At 40.8% G+C, this 17,831-nt stretch overlaps 1 protein-coding gene across 2 annotated transcripts in view; it reads right to left on the minus strand.

The window, feature by feature from the left end:
- LOC137104588 (guanine nucleotide exchange factor VAV3) overlaps positions 1–16,677 on the minus strand; it is a 93,691-nt gene extending 77,014 nt beyond the window's left edge. The window contains exon 1 of one of the 2 annotated variants that reach the window (XM_067485993.1): positions 16,236–16,677. In XM_067485993.1, the coding sequence (XP_067342094.1) occupies positions 16,236–16,442 (207 nt within the window). In that variant the 5' untranslated portion in view covers positions 16,443–16,677. The remainder of the gene's footprint in view (positions 1–16,235) is intronic. The other variant, XM_067485994.1, reaches the window with a different exon arrangement.
- Between the last annotated feature and the right edge of the window lie 1,154 nt (positions 16,678–17,831).

The following is a 17,831-nucleotide window of genomic DNA, read 5'->3' on the forward strand; positions in this document are numbered from 1 at the left end:
ATGTTCTATTATCTTTTCATTTTCATGTCAAAAGAGCTAAATGAATAAAAATCACTGAATGGGTTAGACAGTGATGCCTGCTGTCATTTCCTCTGTCTAATTGGAACGTGCAGCACCTGCAGCTGTGAAAGATGGATGAATCGGTGTTTATGGGGACCATGAGATCATCTTTCATTAAAATTATGTATTTCCTGTAGAAAAAGGACAGTGATGGCATAACCACTGTGACATTACAAACAACTGATCGAGTCTCTGCTTTTGGATGGATGAAAATTTGAATCCTCTTAACTTGCTATCTATGGTCAGTTGTGGCCCATAATCTATGCACCAATATAAATTAAATATCTTAGTTCGTAGGAAGATGTTAAAATGTGGTGCAACTACAACTTCTAGGATGTAGTGAAAAATAGAAATTAGAGGAAATAAAAAAACTGGGCATTTCTAACCCTTAAAACTAAATATAACTCACTATCTAATTTTCTACAAGCAGTGCGAAAAGATCTTCATGATTGATTGATTGATTGATTGATTGATTGATTGATTGATTTTTGGAGATAATGTGATCAATATTGCTGTACATTGCAGTCCAAGTGAATTAGAGATTCATTTGTTCTTGTGCAAATGATTTTTTTTTCCCTGGGAAAGAACAAATCCACCTGGTTAAAACTGCAAACGTACAGTAAAAGATTCCCTTATAAACGGAAAAGCTGTGTTTATATATCGGGTGAATTCTGTATCTAAATTAGTCCTAATGATGGTTGATGTGAGTTACATCTCCATAGGGGGGTAAAAAAGGTTGATACGCTAATGCAAGTATGCTTAGAAAGAGAAAAACAAATGGCCAAGAAATTCTTCCTCAGCTATTTTTATATATATTGTGAGCTTAGTTTAAGCTGGGGATGCACCTTAACCCAAAAACATGGAAGCAAATAATCAATAAAGTATCTCCTTTAATAAGCAAGGTGGCTTACTGAGAATATATGATCTGCAACTTAAATCTCCAGCTAATGACGTTAATGGGGCTTCATCCAGAAATGATTTATCTAAATAACATGGTGGAAAAGCTGAGAAAGGTTTTCAGACCCAGTTATCTCGCTGTATGACGAGCCCGGAGCTACAGCAGGGAGGGTCAACATACTGTAGTTAGTCAACATGCAGTGCTGTGACTTATGCCCACTGGCCTTCCTGTAGCTGATACAGGATGGAACAAAGAGGGGTGCTCATGAAAGACGCGTCTGAGGAAGTGATGTTTTTCTGCGGCATTACTGTTAAACACAGTGCTGGGGCTGAGTTTAACTCACCTGAAAGAAGAACAAGTATTTTCTTTGTTCCCCACATTTTAAATGTGTGGTGATGTCAACCTGTCACAAGCTGATCACTGTCTTCATGCAGAATGATGTGGGAATGACTGAACACATATGGAGTTAAACCACTGTCAATATCACCATCCACACTAAAGAGACAATGACTTACAGGCAAAACAAGACCAACTGTGTGATTGTGACATGTTCATTTTAGGCTGCACCTGTACAAGAGACCAGAATTAAAAGAAACAACTACAAACATTGTACTGTAGTACATACAGAGGGGGACTAACATGGCAAGACAAAGGACGTAAGCCACAGTTATGCTTGCTGCACTGGTCATTATGCATATGACCCCTGTTGTTGCATCACATTTATACTAATGCTTGAGACGTTCTCGACTTTGAAAGTGTTTGCTGCGTCTGTAATTACATAAATACCACCTGCTCTTTCACGATCATATATGAACAGATCTGCTAGTTCTCGCATCAACGTGTAGATATAAAGGCGTCTGTTCTGATGATGCTGCTTACACACTCTTTTACTGAACTTGTTACTGTCGTTGGTCCAACATCGGACATGATCCACTTCTCAGATTGGTTCTTCTTTGCCTTTGAGGTGTTGGAACAAATTCAGTACATGGTTTCAGCCTTTGTTGATGTGAGTTTCTTACACGACTTCAAATCCAAAATGTTTGATTCACATCGGAATTGTCTGCTGAACAGACAGAGGAAGCTCTGTTTTGGTCAAAATCCAACTCGAGCAGGATTCTCACATGTGAGCTCAGCCGACCATCCAACGTGCCTGGTATGTTTTACAGCAACATGTGAGAGGTGGTTGATATGCACAGAAATAAGTCATCATCCTTATATTGTCACGAATAGAACAGAAAGACAAAAATACTGTTCTACTGACCAACAGTACATAAAGTTTGATTTAAAATCATTTTAAAGTCAAAATGACATTTATTAAATTCTCCAGGAAAAAATTTCCATGACAGTGCTTTATCTTCATCTCCTTCTTCTTTTTCTTCTTGGGTAACAGGTTTACAGGAAGTAGATTTCATCAGCTGTTTCCTGTTCTTTTATAAGAGAACAGCCCTGTGCTGACATTCTGCTAATACATGGACTCCTGGCTGTGATAATGTTTGACAACCTGAGAGAAAATGTTTCCCTCTGTGTTGTCTTCCAAAACTCAGCCAGTCATATTCTGCTATTCACAACACACCTTCCCACCTCGCTTGTGGCCCAGGCTGAGGTCAGATTTGTCTACACAGTGCATGCCGTTGCATCAAATATGAAATGCCTGTCCATTCCAGTTAAAGCAAACGTCACAGATGGCTTCACAAGAAAAAGAAAAGCCGTCGGCCCTGCACTTACGAGGCAGCGTAAAGCAGCAAACGAGCAGCGAGTGTAAAATATTGAATGTTTACACTTGTTTCTTTCTTTTATCAGACAAGCACATCCTGCCTGCCTGGAGTCTCTGCGAAGTCCCAAGAGACTTCAGTACATTATCTGAGGGAAGCAGCCTCACAGAGCTGCATATGAAAGACAGTGTTTCTGCCACACTGAGCTGAAAACAGTAGGTTGGATTAACAAGAGTGGAGCAACATGAGGCAACCACTAACTGTTCCTCTGTGTGTGTGTGTGTGTGTGTGTGTGTGTGTCAACATGCAGTTGAAGACTATGAGAAAAGCTAATAGTGTCATGCTGAGTTCACAGAAACTAAACAGAACAAAAACTCCAAAATATCTTAAGTGGTTACAGATAGAGCGTCATCAAACAATTCACCGGCCAATATAAGCCAATATATGATTTGGTTATTAACAATGAGCTGCATTTAGAAAAACTTGCTCATGACTTACAGTACTTACATTTTGTGGAATATAAAGGGTTTCTCTCAAATATGCATATCTATGTTGTCTGTTTATAAAAAGTGCACAGTATATCTGTACATAATAATACGATAATACTAGCTCATAAAAACAGTCAGACACATAGTACTTTCCAAACTTCTATCTATGGATGACCAATGATACATGACATTGTACAAGCCCAATTCAAAAGAGTAGGGACAATGTGTAAGATGAAAAGAAAAACAGAATGCAATGATTTGCAATGTCATAAACCCATATTTTATTCACAATAGAACATAAACAACATATCGGTTGTTGAAACTGAAACATTTTACAGTGGAAAATGTAGCAGGCATTTTTACTATGTCCTGATGTTACACTGACAAAACACGGACAAAATGATCTGTTAACTACAAAAAAAAAAAAAACATTTTTAATTGTAAAAATCATCATTATTTGCAATCCTGCAAACTGTACCAAGGCAAATGTAACCAACAAGACTGTGGAGCTTATTTCTGCATCTAAATTAAAGCAAAAATTTGCAAAAAGCCAAAGAAAAAACAAAAAAACCTCACAGTATAGAATAAAGAATTAAAGACAGATTAGAAAAAACAGTGTGTGGAGGTTTTAAAAGCCCATCTATGCACCTCATCCCTCATAAAACAAGTCATCTCAGTGCTGTGTTTTGGATATGAGTCAGGTCATGCTCCGTATTCACAATACGTATCCAGTTTCTGCTTATGTATTTTATTCATGGATGTCAAAGCTCCATAGCAACAAGCTGGAGCCTTTTATGGCCCCCATGCGTATTATGGAGCTTAATGAAATCCTTTTCGGTTCTCACATAGATCTATGCAGTGAAACACAGCTCGAGTTCGACCATCTTCCTGCTTAAACCTTACTAAGTACCAGTTAAAGGTGATCAAATGGATGTTTTTTGCAGAGGAAATCAAGGCTCGTGCAAAGAATCTACAACCCAAATTCAAAAAAGTTGGGACAATGTGTAAAATATAAATGAAAACAGAATGGAATGATTAGCAAATATTTACCCATTTTGAATTTGACGGCAGCAACACATCTCAAAGAAGTTGAAACAGGGGCCACAAAGGGCTGGAAAAGTAAGTGCTGCAAATAAAAATTTTATAAGATCTCACCTTCTACAGTTTATAATATCATCAAAAGATTCTCTGTGTGCAAGGGACGAGGCCAAAGGGCAAAACTCGATGCTCATGATCATCGAGCACTCAGGCAACACTGCATTAAAAGCAGGTATGATTCTCTACTGGACATCACTGCATTGGCTCAGGAACATTTCCAGAAATCACTTTCTGTGAACATGGTTTGTGTGCAATCCACAAATGTAAGTTAAGGCTGTATTATACAAAGAAGAAACCATATGTGAAAACGATCCAGAAACAGCACGTGATCACTGGACCAAAGCTCATTTAAAAGGGTCTGAGGCAAAATGGAAAACTGTTCTATGGTCAGATGAATAAAAAATTGAAATCATTTTTGGAAAACATAGATGCTGTGTCCTGTCCTGATCTTATTATCAACAGACAGTTCAAAAGCCTGCATCTCTGATGCTGTGAGGGGACATTAGTGCCTATGTCGTGGGCAGCTTACACATCTGGAAAGGCTCCATCAATGCTGAAAAGTACATAGAGGTTTTAGAGCAACATATGCTCCCATCCAGACAACTTCTCTTTCAGGGAAGGACTCGCATATTTCAGCAGGACAGTGCTAAACCACATAGTGCATGAATCACAACAGCAAGGCTTCGCAGGAGAAGAGTCTGGGTGCTGGACTGACCTGCCTTCAGTCCAGACCTTTCACCAATAGAAAACATTTGGTGCATCATAAAACAAAAACTCCAGCAACAAAAGCACAGAACTGTTCACCAGCTAGACTCCTGCATCAGACAAGAATGGGACAACAAGTGGTTTCTTCACTTCCCAGACATTTATAGACAGTTGTTAGAAGAAGAGGGGATGCTACACAAAGGTAAACATCACCCTTTTCCACGAAATGGTAAATGAGTTTCAACATCTGATATGTTGATTACGTTCCAATGTGAATAAAATATGGGTTGATGAGATTTCTCTTTTTATTTACATTTCACACATCACTCCAACTTTTTTGGAATTGGACTTATAATTTGATAGCTAAAACCTCTCTCTCTCTCTCTCTCTCTCTCTCACTCTCTCTCTCTTTCGCTCTGTCTCACTAATATACTTTCTGACAACAGTGTGGGAATGTAAAGAGGAAGGTTCGGTTTTGGAGACCATGCAAAAAGTAATGGAAAAAATGCAAATCAGGCATCCTGTTGCATGTCTGTCAGTATCAAGGCCCTGCTGAGTGCTGTCACTGAAATATCGTGTCCGGTGCAGACGGCCTTCATGGCCAGACACTTTTATGGAAAAATGACAACGTGATTACAGTGGTCGACAGATTATCATGTTGTGGTGACTGATCTTTAGTTCAAGGGTCGAAAAAGTGTGGTATAAAAACCCACACTCGTGGTGAAAAACTAAACATGACTTTAAAACACGTAGGTGGGACACATGGTGTTTACAGTCACCTTTTTTTTACTCACTTTCATAATTCTAATTCTAGTAAGTGACCAACCGTCTTATCACCGCTTTATGTTATCTCATTTCCTTAACTCAGCTCTCATCAACCTCATTACTACACACAACAGGTACCTGTAGCTATTTTCAGCCAGAAAAGGTGATTCCAGGGGCACATTATTTTAAGGCAGCTACAGATTGTGGGGTTGTGGGGTTTCAAACCACAGACCCTGTGTTTTTTATGGAACAACTACACTGTAGTCCCCTCGAGGCATCGGTGGACAACTAAAATAATTATCAACCATCTTTTCCTACAGAACAAGCATCATTTCTTAGTTTCACTGCATAAATACAAATAACAGGGCCGTTATCATTATAAAACAAAAAAGAGCTTTAGTGTGAATTGAGGTGATGGAGGTGGTCCTCATGTGCTGTCAAATAAGTTTCTGTGGTCTTCTGTGGTCAGCTATCACACGTTTTCATAGCCAACCGTGAAATCTGATTCAAAAGGATAAGACCATCCCTCCCCAGAGCGTCACTGTGCTCACGCACAGTTTAGCAGTACAGTTCATACATAGCATCACCCACCTCCTTCCCCTTGGAAATATTTTCCGCAAACGCAATAATTATTTCCACTGCTTGGCTGACAACACCCAGCTCTACCTAGTTAGCAAACCAAATTCCACACTCCCTCCCTCTTCCCTTACCAACTGCTCGTGTGAAATACACTCCTGGTTCACCTCAAACCTAAAATTAAACAGTGATAAAACAGAACTGCGCCTCATTGGTACAAAATCCACATTATCCAAAGTTGACAGTTTTCCCTCACAATCAACAGCTCTTCTGCTTTCCCCTCCCCTCAGGTTAAGAGTCTGGGTTCATCCTCCACAGCTCATTATCATTCCAATCCCACATCAATAACATCACTAGGTCTGCATATTTCAATTTACGAAACATTAATCCCTCCCTCACCCCCACACGGCCTCCGTCCTTGTCAACTCCCGCATTGACTACTGTAGCTCTCTTCTCTTCTGCCTCCCCCATAAATCCCTCCATAAGCTCCAACTGGTCCAAAACTCAGCTGCCCGCATCATCAACAAAACCTCCTCGTCTTATCACATCCCTCTATCGTAGAGCAACTCCACTGGCTCCCAGTTCAGTAAAGAATAGAATTCAAAATCCTCCTGTACGGCTTCAAGGCCACTCACAACTTCACCCCTTCATATCTTATCCTGCTCTCTCAGATCTTCCAATGCCGTCCACCTCACTGTGCTCCCTGCTCGCCTCAGCACCATGGGGAGCAGAACTTTCAGCCGCTCTGCTCCCACACTCTCGAACTCACTCCCACCGGACATTAGAAGCATTGACTCTCATCCAGATTCAAAACTTACCTAGTCAAGATGACCTACTCACTACAACCTGTAATTGCATTATCCTGTCATTATCTTCTCTTTAATTTGTTTGCTGATTGTTTGTTTTGAAAGGCATTTATTAATAAAATGTATTATTATTATACAAAGCTTCTGTGGTGAGTGTTTTCATTGCAGCCGAGTGAAGAGCAATGCAAAGGAATTTGGAACTGTGCTATAAACACTACCTAAAAACAGTGTCTTTCTGTAGCTCAACTGAAGAAACAGAAAAAGTCTTTCTAAAGCTAAGCTGCCTCCAGCTGTTTTAGAAAAAAAATGTTTGCCTCTTTGTGAGGAAACACATTGTGAAACATTCAGTTGAAGTCTAATTTTTGCAAAAGTTGGTTCTTCACCATAATACTAAGAACCAGCCTTCAGTTTAATGATGGTCGTCATTTCTGAGGTAAAGGTGCAGTATAAGAATATGTATTATTCATTAGGGAGTTTTGTTTGGTGTTGGCCAATCAGCCAATCAGAGCAGGTTATAAAGAATGTAAATTGTATATTAATAGATTCTTAACATGGGTTCTGTTATAATTACCTGTATCTCAACAGTGTGAATCACTCTCAGTAACAATTCTGACCAATTCTCAGTATTTTATTTTACCCTGTCTCTGTCTGTCTGATGGAGATGGGGCAACTTATACAAACACACATACACACACACCCACACATACATGCACACGCACGCACACACAAACACACACACAGCAGCAGCTGCTGCAGCAGGTAGGTGACATGTCCAAGCTGAGGTGAGACACTCAGGTGGACACAACCCATTTGGTGTAACATTACATACAAATACAACAACTGTGAGTAAAAAGCCAATATTCATTTAAGTCCCTTCAAACATGCATAAACTTGCAATGGTGATGTGAGTTCTGTCCACAATGATCCATGTATGTGTTTCCATAACGAGTTTGTCTAATCCATTTGCTATTTATTTATTTTATTTTTGTCCCCCGGCTTATCCCATAAATTCAGGGTCGCCACAGCGGATCATTAGTCCTCATGTTGATTTGGAACAGTTTTTACGTGGCCCCTCTACCAACTGAGTCACTGCTGCCCCTTGTCTAATCCATTTGCTATGAATATGCTAAAACAACAATAGTCTGTATGTTATGTAAATGTTTTCTAACAGAAGTTAAGAATAACAGATATATTCAATGTGACTTTGCAGTTGCAGAAATGGATTTCTCTAATAATTAACGAATTTGCACTCAGTTGTCAGTTTATCAGCTTCACCAAGTCACTACCAACAATACCAAGAAGAGTAGATACTGGATAGATAAAACATGTGCGATACATTTGAGTGTTAAGCGAGTTAAAACATTGGTCGTATCAAAAAATTATTGAAGCTCAAGGTATGATTATCGATGTATAATGCTTTAGGTTGCATGTTACAAAAGCTCTCTTTTAATGGGCCCAGACAAACACCCCTGTAAAATAGTAAATTCCTTTTGTGCAGAGCGTAGCCATTTCCACTTTTAGCTGCTGACCATAGCAAGAATGTGTATTTTGCAAAATACTAAACTCTTGTTTTAATTGTGAACCGACAGACTGAAGCCATTTATCGATTCTAAAAGCCAATCAGCCGTATCCTCTTTCAAGGGTAAAATGCCATCGAACATTTCAAGACAAAGTTCTGCAAAAATTGCTTTTCATGTTGCCCAAGTCAGTTTTGAAAGATCACTGACCACAATGAAAAGCAGCAACAGACAGACCACTAGATATCTTGCTCTTCCTTATATCTTTGCATTGGCAAAAGACAATACTGGCTTATTACCTATAGTGACATTTCCAATGAACAATGAGGCTACGCAGCATGTTTGAGCTCTGCAGAAACGTTTCAGTTTCCCCATCTAACGACAATAGTGCGAAAAGGGAAACCCTGGTGTGTCTACCCCCACTCTGACCACCTCAGTGCCTCCCCCTCAGCACCAACATTATGTGCTTCTGAAGCCATTTTAATTCAAGCCTGCCTTTAACCCAGACGACCTCCACATATACACAATGCTTGCTCCATCCCCCCACTACATAAGGGAATTAAATTATTGTTTCTATGTGAGATGTGAATTGTGTTGGTTACAGCCGCACGGGTCAAGCAGTTTCAGCTCGAACAAAGCTTTGTCGAAGGTATGAGGGGCAAAGGTGGTGGATGAAATGGTGGTGAATATGGAATATCGTAGAAACTGAGAGGGGCACACTGAAGCATGACCGGTGAGCAAACGGCTGCCTCCTCCACCTCCTCCTCCTCCTCCTCCTCCCTGGTTTTGTACCACTCGGTGAAAGATGGTTAAAAAAAGTGTGAAGAATTCTGTGCTGTGCAACTTCACAGAGGATGGTCAACTGCAGTCTGAGCCGTATGCTTGTGTGTGTGTGTGTGTGTGTGTCTATGCCCACTCGTGTGTGGGTCTGACTAACGTGCAGTTGTTAAGGCAGACAGTAGTTCCATGTCCCTATGTCTTCACTGTATCCCTTGGGTACCTACACTCTGTCTCCATTAAAAAGAGAAGGATATTCCATTGTCCAACAGACAACATTCATCCATTTCTTTTGCTCAGCACAGGACCAACTTATACAAAACGGTCAGTGCTGAATACACAGGACCGCTTTTCTGCGGCAGGTGTTGTCCACATCCATGCTGAGTCCTCACCACTGCACGGAGACAAAAACACATGAATCTTAGGTACCCCAAACGTATGCCCACGTCGGACAATTCAGTAGGTTTTACAAGCAGACTGCTGTAGAGCTTGGCTCCACGTTTTCACTACAATAAAGTCGAGAGGGAAAGGTTATAGCCACACAGCTGCTAGCGGTGTTTGTGGGCTGGTATCATCTGGTATGAGGCTACACCATTCTCCATAGCATCTTGACATTTCCATCACGCTGAAAACAAAAGTCAAAGCTGCACTTATCTTTGTTAATGTCAGTGTTTAAATGTTCATGCTGTATGCAGGTACGTGGGTAAACACCACTTGAAGTGTCGGCGTTTGCCCGCGAAGACAAGTACTCAACAGTGATCATCTCTGTGCTCAAACGGCAAAACAGAATAAACATTGATTGCAGGTACATTCTCCTCCACTGGATTAATCCCAATAAAATCAGCATATGCACAACCCTATTCTCTAATGTGCACTGGAGCGGAGCATTTACCAGTTGGCTGCGGCTACGGTGAAAGGTCAGCTCAATCTGTGCATACGTAGGAGTAAGGTGCAACGTAACCTCATCTTTGCGGATATCTGTGTCCATGTCAGTGCAAGTAATGCAGCACTTGAATATGCACGTCATGGCGATGACATGGTGGAACAAAGCGGTGCGTCTGTCCTGCGCTGCTGGGAAATTATAAAGAGGGCAGTGAAGTTGACGTGGCGTGTATGTCTGCAGTAATGTGGCGTTTAAACACTGACAGGTGCAATGCTTTCTTCGAAATGAATCAATGTTGGCAACCAAGCCACAGAAAGTGGGGGGTAGTCTTCAAAGAGCTCACACGCTGAGTCCAAAAGCTCACATACTGCAAACTAACCACATGACATTGGTTGTGTTTGTAATAATAGTGAGCAGAGTTAGCAGATTAAAGTTGCACACAATCTAGGTGTGAAGTATCAAATTTGAGCCATGATTTGCGCTTTATTATTTATTATTTTATTATAAGAGTGAGGTGCATTTATGGATGGACAATGTTCAATGTAGGACTGCTTATGTGCGGGATGAAGAGAGCGTTGGGGGGATATAGATTAAGAGAATAAAAGTAGAATAAGTTAAGAACAGAATGGTTGAAGTTAATAAATGTGTTTGTGTTGGCGATGCTTTCCACTATGTGAGCCCTTCAAAAATGGTGGTGCCCCGTTGGTTTGGGTTGGTTTTCTTACGATTATTCACTGTATAATGTGTTTGCGATAAATAATAAAGAATTTAAAAAAAATCACAGTATTGCTCTAAAAAAAAAAATGCATTTCAATTATTATTTTGTATCATATATTTTTCCACTTACAGGTATCTTCAGCTACTGTACTACTACAATACCCCAGTAGGCTTTTCCCTTCATGATTACACTTGAATAGGAACCTTGACTCCTTAAAGTCTCCTACCTCGTTAGAATTTTAGGAATTGTATATTCTTGGTATTCTACAGTGTTGTGCAGCTGCAGGTTTTAACTCGTGTTCCCAGAGCACAGATGACTTGCAGAGTACTTATTCTGCAGAAACCAAAGACAAATCAAGACACTCTCTCTCTCTCTCATTCTCTGTGTTTCTCATTCACCCACGCTATCTCTAACCTTGTCTTTGCAAGTGAAGAGCGAGCCTCTGAGCCTTTGAAGCCTGCTGCATGGAGAGTTCACTGTGTGAAACCAGCTTTTCTCTTCACTGCCTGACACAGAACTATGGTCTGAACTTGATCAAATATACATACATACTGTACCACACTGAAGTTGTGTAATAGTATTTTCTATGTGTAATCAGTCTTCAGGAGTCAAAATCAGATGTGTCCACTGAAACAACGGACCCGCTGTTACCGGTCATAGCGCATCATAAAACAACATCCCCTGTGAATCAGTTGTGTTGTTTCTTATGCACAATGCTTTTCATCTCTGTGGCTTTAACCGTAATGGATCCATCAATGATTGTATGTGTTATACATTGTACTGTGTGTAACCTAACAATATGTGATCGACATCACATTCAACACAATCAGAGTGTGTGTGTGTCGCTTCTCTGCGTACTGATGCACTCTGTTGCACTGTGAACCACTTTCTGCCACTTGATGCTCAGTAAAATTAGACCTGACTCTAAGTCATCCTCCATCTTTCTCTCACTTTCACTTTTACATACATGAAGAACGGGCTTTGAAAGCTCTATGAAAAGCAAAGTGTGGGTTTCTTTCTTTTCTCTCTCTCTGTACCAAGAGAGAGGTGGCTTTTCTCGTTATTGTGTTTGACATCTAACTGCTTTGGTCTGAGCTCGATCAAGGGCATGTTTGGTTTCACTTCCTTCCTCTATTCCATTTCCTTACTTCCTGTGCATGTCAAGGCTCACGGCTTGGTCTTGTGTGAGAGCCTTTCAGCTGCTCAGCATTCATTCTGAATTCTCCCTTTTAATCCGCAGCTCATAATCCTGTGTCATGGAAAACAGGGTGACAATAAGCTTAACAAGTTTCTCTGCATTTCATTTGTTGTACATTTTACTAACATCAACACGGCCACATTTTTCACTGTTGGGTTAGGGTTGGTGTGGTTGCGATGAATGGCCTTTGCAGGCTGACTATATTTCACACCCCGCTCATCTGCTGGTGGTTTCTAGCACACCCCTTGTCTTTAAAAGACATTTTCAGACAGTACACCCACCCAAATACTTCAGGAAAAGAAGGATGGAAATACTGTACACGGCATGTTTGACCACATGGTCAGTTTGTTGTGACACATAGTTCCTCTTAAACTAAACCCCTGATGTTCACAGAGCGAGAGGGCTGTAGGGCTGTGCCATGTGTTGAAACATATCACATGACTGAACTTTTTTTTTTTTTTTTTTTTTTGTCATTTGAATGAGGTTTGTCTTTCTTCCACATGACACAGACGCAGCACTGTAGTAACACACACATCACACTGAGCATCTGTTTTGTTACTAGTAAACATTAACTAGCAACTTCTAGCAGCATCTTTTAGGGTGGAATGTTTTCTTTCATGTACAAAAATGATATCACATTATGATATAATGAGCCCGTCTTGAATTCTAACACAACCTTGACCATTCTACATGATTTTTTATTGGTTTTGAAGCATTACACAGCATCTGCTTAACTAATCGTTCTATTTTTAAGAGCTTACAACAATGGAATTGAATGTCAACTCGATTACGCGAATATTCCTTTTTCGTAACGGTGGAGTGTCGTAACGGTGTTGGTTTGAGTGCTACACCAGAGCCTACAACAGACTAATACAATGTTACTGCCACCTACACAAGAATCATGTCAAACAGTAAAGAGGCTTGTGTAGTGACTTTAAAATATTAGGGGAACAATTAGCTGAATTTTCAGTAATTTTATAATTTGCATGTAAGAAAAATAAAAGATTACTTAGATGGAGAAAATCGTAAGATAAGCGATACATTTTGTTAAATGCTCAATTAAAAATTTGCACAGAGGCTTTAATAAAAGTAGTAAAACTATGAAATTTGAGTGAGTACCTTCTGTTGAGTATATCGTTCAAAATGTAATCAGTAATTGGCCTTTATTGTGATATGTATCATCATCGGGATATAAAACACTGAGATGTAAAATTCAGCCCTAAATTCAGCCCTAACTGCTGATAATGGGTTTTTCTCTTTAGAAAAGCAAAAAGCAGCAGTTATGGTTGAGCTGCGTCTAGACGATATAATCTGTACAAGCCTGTAAAACAATAATCACAGAAAGGGAACATTTAGTTTTCACTAAAGCCCTTAAAGACAACTTTGAGCTCTTTACTGTTGAAATAATGTAATAATAATTTATTGTTTTTAATTTTAATAGAAAAGGTGACGGCACAGATTATCATTAGCTTCTACTAACGACTTTACTGGATCTTTGAGTCCAATCTAAACAGAAGTGAGTGACTTCTGTATGTAGCCCAAACAAATCACCTACACACAATTACTGCTGCAGAATGAGACGCCAACGTCACACATGTGAAGCCTCCACAGCGTCTCATGCATTGCACTTTAATTACGCAGCACACTAACCCTTTAGGGCCCTTTTGTCCAAAGAGATGCATCTATGGAGCTCAGACAGACTCTTTGTAGCCCTGTTCCTTCACTGCCTTTGTCTTTCCATTGCATGGGTCCCACGGGTGAGGCCACAGCAGCGTCCCATGCGTTTGTGTTTCTGTACTGACCAATAGGAAGGAAGCTGCCACGGGCCTTTATGAATTATGCAGGAAGAAAAGAAGTAACTCCACCCTCCGTTATGTAAATTAGACTGTGGGGGGGGGGGGGGGGGCATAGATGGAGGTGGGATCCAGCATTACACATTGTGAATGTGTTGTATGTTTAAAAAGAAGTTGTGCAAAAACAGTAAGCATTCGCACAATTCACTGATGTACAGGCTTACACTGTTCATGCCTCATACGTACTGCGTTGCACAAAAAGCTGTGTGTCACAGTACAAATCCCAGGGTGATCAGGAAGTGATGCACTTCTCTGGTTTTTTTGCAATTAGAAAAAAAAAAAAAAACGGTTTTCATTCACAGCCCCACACTGGATCAGGCAGTGATGTGAGAACCACATAAAAACCGTGAGCAGGGTAAAAAAAACTCCCACTGATTACACGATGGGAAATGCAGTTCAAATACACTGTAGTTATAAAAGCCCCTTTAGGACCAAAAGCATCTCCCATACATGTGAACCTGAGCCTAAATGTGTGGTATTCCAACAAAGCCTGCTACTGACTGGCTCAATGTGACTGAGTGAGCCATCCAGCCATGCATAAAACCAACTCTGCCTATAAATAACACAGACTGGGGCCATGCACTCAGCGTAAGTTTACAACGCTTCTACATATGGCAGCTCCATTATTATGTCATTATGTCATGACTGGCAGTAAACACGGAATGTCTTCCTTCAATAGTACTAACTGCATTGGTTCTAGCATAACTTCTGAGAGTAAATGGACTGATCAGCTCCTCTTACAGCCCTGATCTAGTTTGCTCTGAAGTCTCCGAGTAAACAGATCCTTGGACGCTTGATTTCCATTGGCGCTGATGACATTAAAATCCTCTAAGCCTTTTCAAATTGTCCACTTGACCCACGGGCACCGGCCGAACAGCGGAAACTCAGTTCGATTGTGAAAGAACAGTAACAGCATATCGTATTGACCGAACCACTGTGACATTGAGTTTAGAGTGATTTTTCCAGGAAACAAGCCTAATCCCCCTCTCCATCAGCTGTGAAGTGCAGCCCACTGTAGGGCCGACACGGAAACTTTAATTACCTGTTTCGCATCTCGTGAGAGTTTTAGGGTATCCTTTACTTATTACATTTATGATAACACACTCTATATACACTGTGTGTGTGTGTGTGTGTGTTGCTTGTCCAGTCTCATTTTTCTACAGCAGGTCTGCAGGCTCAGTAGGCAAGTGTCTACCTAACTGGGTGTTGTCACCAAGCCAGATACACAGATTCACTGTTATGATGGCAAATATTAATCTGATCCAAGCACCGGCTGTCCTGTTATTGAAGCAGATGGTATCTGACAAACAAGAGCCACGTGGCAACAGTTCTATCCATCTATCTATCTATGCAGGGTTTTTAATGGGATTCTCTATTAAAAGGTATTATAATAAAAGCATTTCTCCATGTCGATAATCCTATGAGATGACCCCACTTCTCTGGCTTAGAAAAGGCCACAACAAAGCCTCATCACCACTTAACCTTTACGCACTGTCAGTGGACACCACCTACAGAGGGCAGAGGGAGAACAAATCCCTGTGTACATACAGGCTGGACACTGTAGGACCCCTCTACACCCACCACTACCACATAAAGTGTGTGTATCGAATTTGAACATTTTCGTTCATGGGGTAACTTCTAAACCCATTACGTTGGCTCAGTTTCGTCGCTACCAAATTACGTCAATTGCATCGGCAGTTTAGTGTGTCATTAATCACTGCCAGAAGTATTCGCGTCCCAAAACTTAAATAATTTAAGAAATTACTTAGCAAGACGCAGCGTTTTTCTTCGGCATATAGCCTGGACGTAGCTAATGAGTTTATTGAATAAAATTGCAACTATAATAATTTCTTGACCGCTTACTTCCACGGTTGTCCGAACCCTAAAACGCACTGGGGGCGTTAGCTAGCGGGGTAACCAAGATTCGAAAAAGTTAAAATATTCATGAAACGAAATGCTAGTTTGTGATCTATATCATGCCGAATTTCTAATATGTGCATTCATATCCATAGTGTGTTTCAGCGGTGTTGTAGCTTCTCTGTATTTTCGTCGGGAAGCAAGACATTTTTAAACTGTTATAATCCTCGCGAAGTCTGGCTGCGCTCCCTTCGCCGGCGCTTATTTGTAGTTCGACTACGAAGCGAGTAACAGACATTAGGGATGTGGACAGTCGCGTCTTACCTGTGACATTTGCGGTCTGAGGTTGATTTCCTTTAGATTGATGGACTGGGGTCTCAGGTTGTTGAGCAGATGGCAGAGGAGGACCCCATCCCGGAGCGTTTGGGCCAAGTCAAATACCTGTGCACACTCCCATGTAACCCGGTGGTTCGCTGGAAGCACCTTGCAGTTTATTAACCACAGCGCGCATTGCCTCCAATACTCCATCATAATTTGGACTTGAGCAGGACCGAGCTTTAAGACAGTTAGTTTGGTTTCTAGCAAGTCAATGTGCCCACGGCTCGACAGTGGGTCTTAAAGCGCATCCATGCTATTTCCGCCAACTGTAAAAACCCGATGGGAAGGAAGTGGACCACGGAGAGGGGACATGCAGACAGCCGCTCCAAGAATGACGGTCCGCTGTACTGAGGCTCTGATGGAGCGCACCCTGCTCGCTCTCTCTCTCTCTCTCGCTCTCTCTCTCTCTGTCTCTCTCTCTTCCCTCCCCACTCACCCACTTTTACACCTCTTCCGCTTGTCACCTAGAGGTCGTGTGTATGAAATTGCAAAAAAAAAAAAAAAACCTTCTCTGTGCATTACAACACAACATAGGCTGCTCTAAAGATAAGCATTACTTTTTTATCCTTCAGGTATGTTTAACGTGTACAGATATTCAGCACGCATCATGCCCACATTCTTCTCTCTATGCAAATATCTCAGCTGCACGAATAGTGATAAATAATTTGTCTAATCAATGAATGATTACACAATCTACATAAGTGACTACATGAGTTCTCGCGTCACTGTTACGTTTCACGTTCCACATTCTGATGACACTGAAATAAGATGTGGTTTTGAATCATAAACCAGTACACTGGACCCGCTTTTGCATCAGTCACGTTGACCTAAGTCTCTGCCTGTGGACTTTACACATATTGTAGTGCATCTTGTTTATGATCAACTGCATGCTCTTGTTCAGTGATGCGAACGTTTTTACCAGAACTAACCTTTCATTTGCATGAGGAAATGATGTAGCTCCTGCCAAGACAGATGTTCTTAGCTACCAAGCCGAAGACTGCGGGCTTGTGGCTGATGGCTTCGGTTATGTCAAAGTCCGGTTCCTGTCATGTAGGCAGCGAGAGCCGTCTTTGCCTCTTTATGTAGCTGTCGTTTTTGGTTTTCTGCAGTATAGATGAAAAAGGATTTCCCTGTGCTGTTTTTCCTCAATTTGAAAAATAAAGATCCATGTATTGACTGGATTTGTTTCAGTCAGCCTGCACAGTGACCCAGCCATGTACCAATATACATTTATGCTTACATTCACACCTATAGATAATTTAGAGTCACTAATTAACCTAGCATGCATCCAGCCCCTGGCACTTTTGTTTTTAGTGCTTACCTGCTAACCTCAACTAAACAATATGGTATATAATCTGTAGTGTAACAATAATAATTAATAGGTTTCTGTCTGTTTATGGGGCCAAAGCTTTTACATGAGTGTGTTTGGATGGAGGCAAATGTGTTATAAAGCATATTTATTAAAAAAAAAAAAAAGAAAAAGACAATGGGCAATGCATTATTACTCTGACAGGACTTTGCTTTGTTGTTTTCTGCGTGACT

The sequence above is a fragment of the Channa argus genome, chromosome 19 (assembly GCF_033026475.1).
Source record: "Channa argus isolate prfri chromosome 19, Channa argus male v1.0, whole genome shotgun sequence".
Lineage (NCBI taxonomy): Eukaryota > Metazoa > Chordata > Actinopteri > Anabantiformes > Channidae > Channa > Channa argus.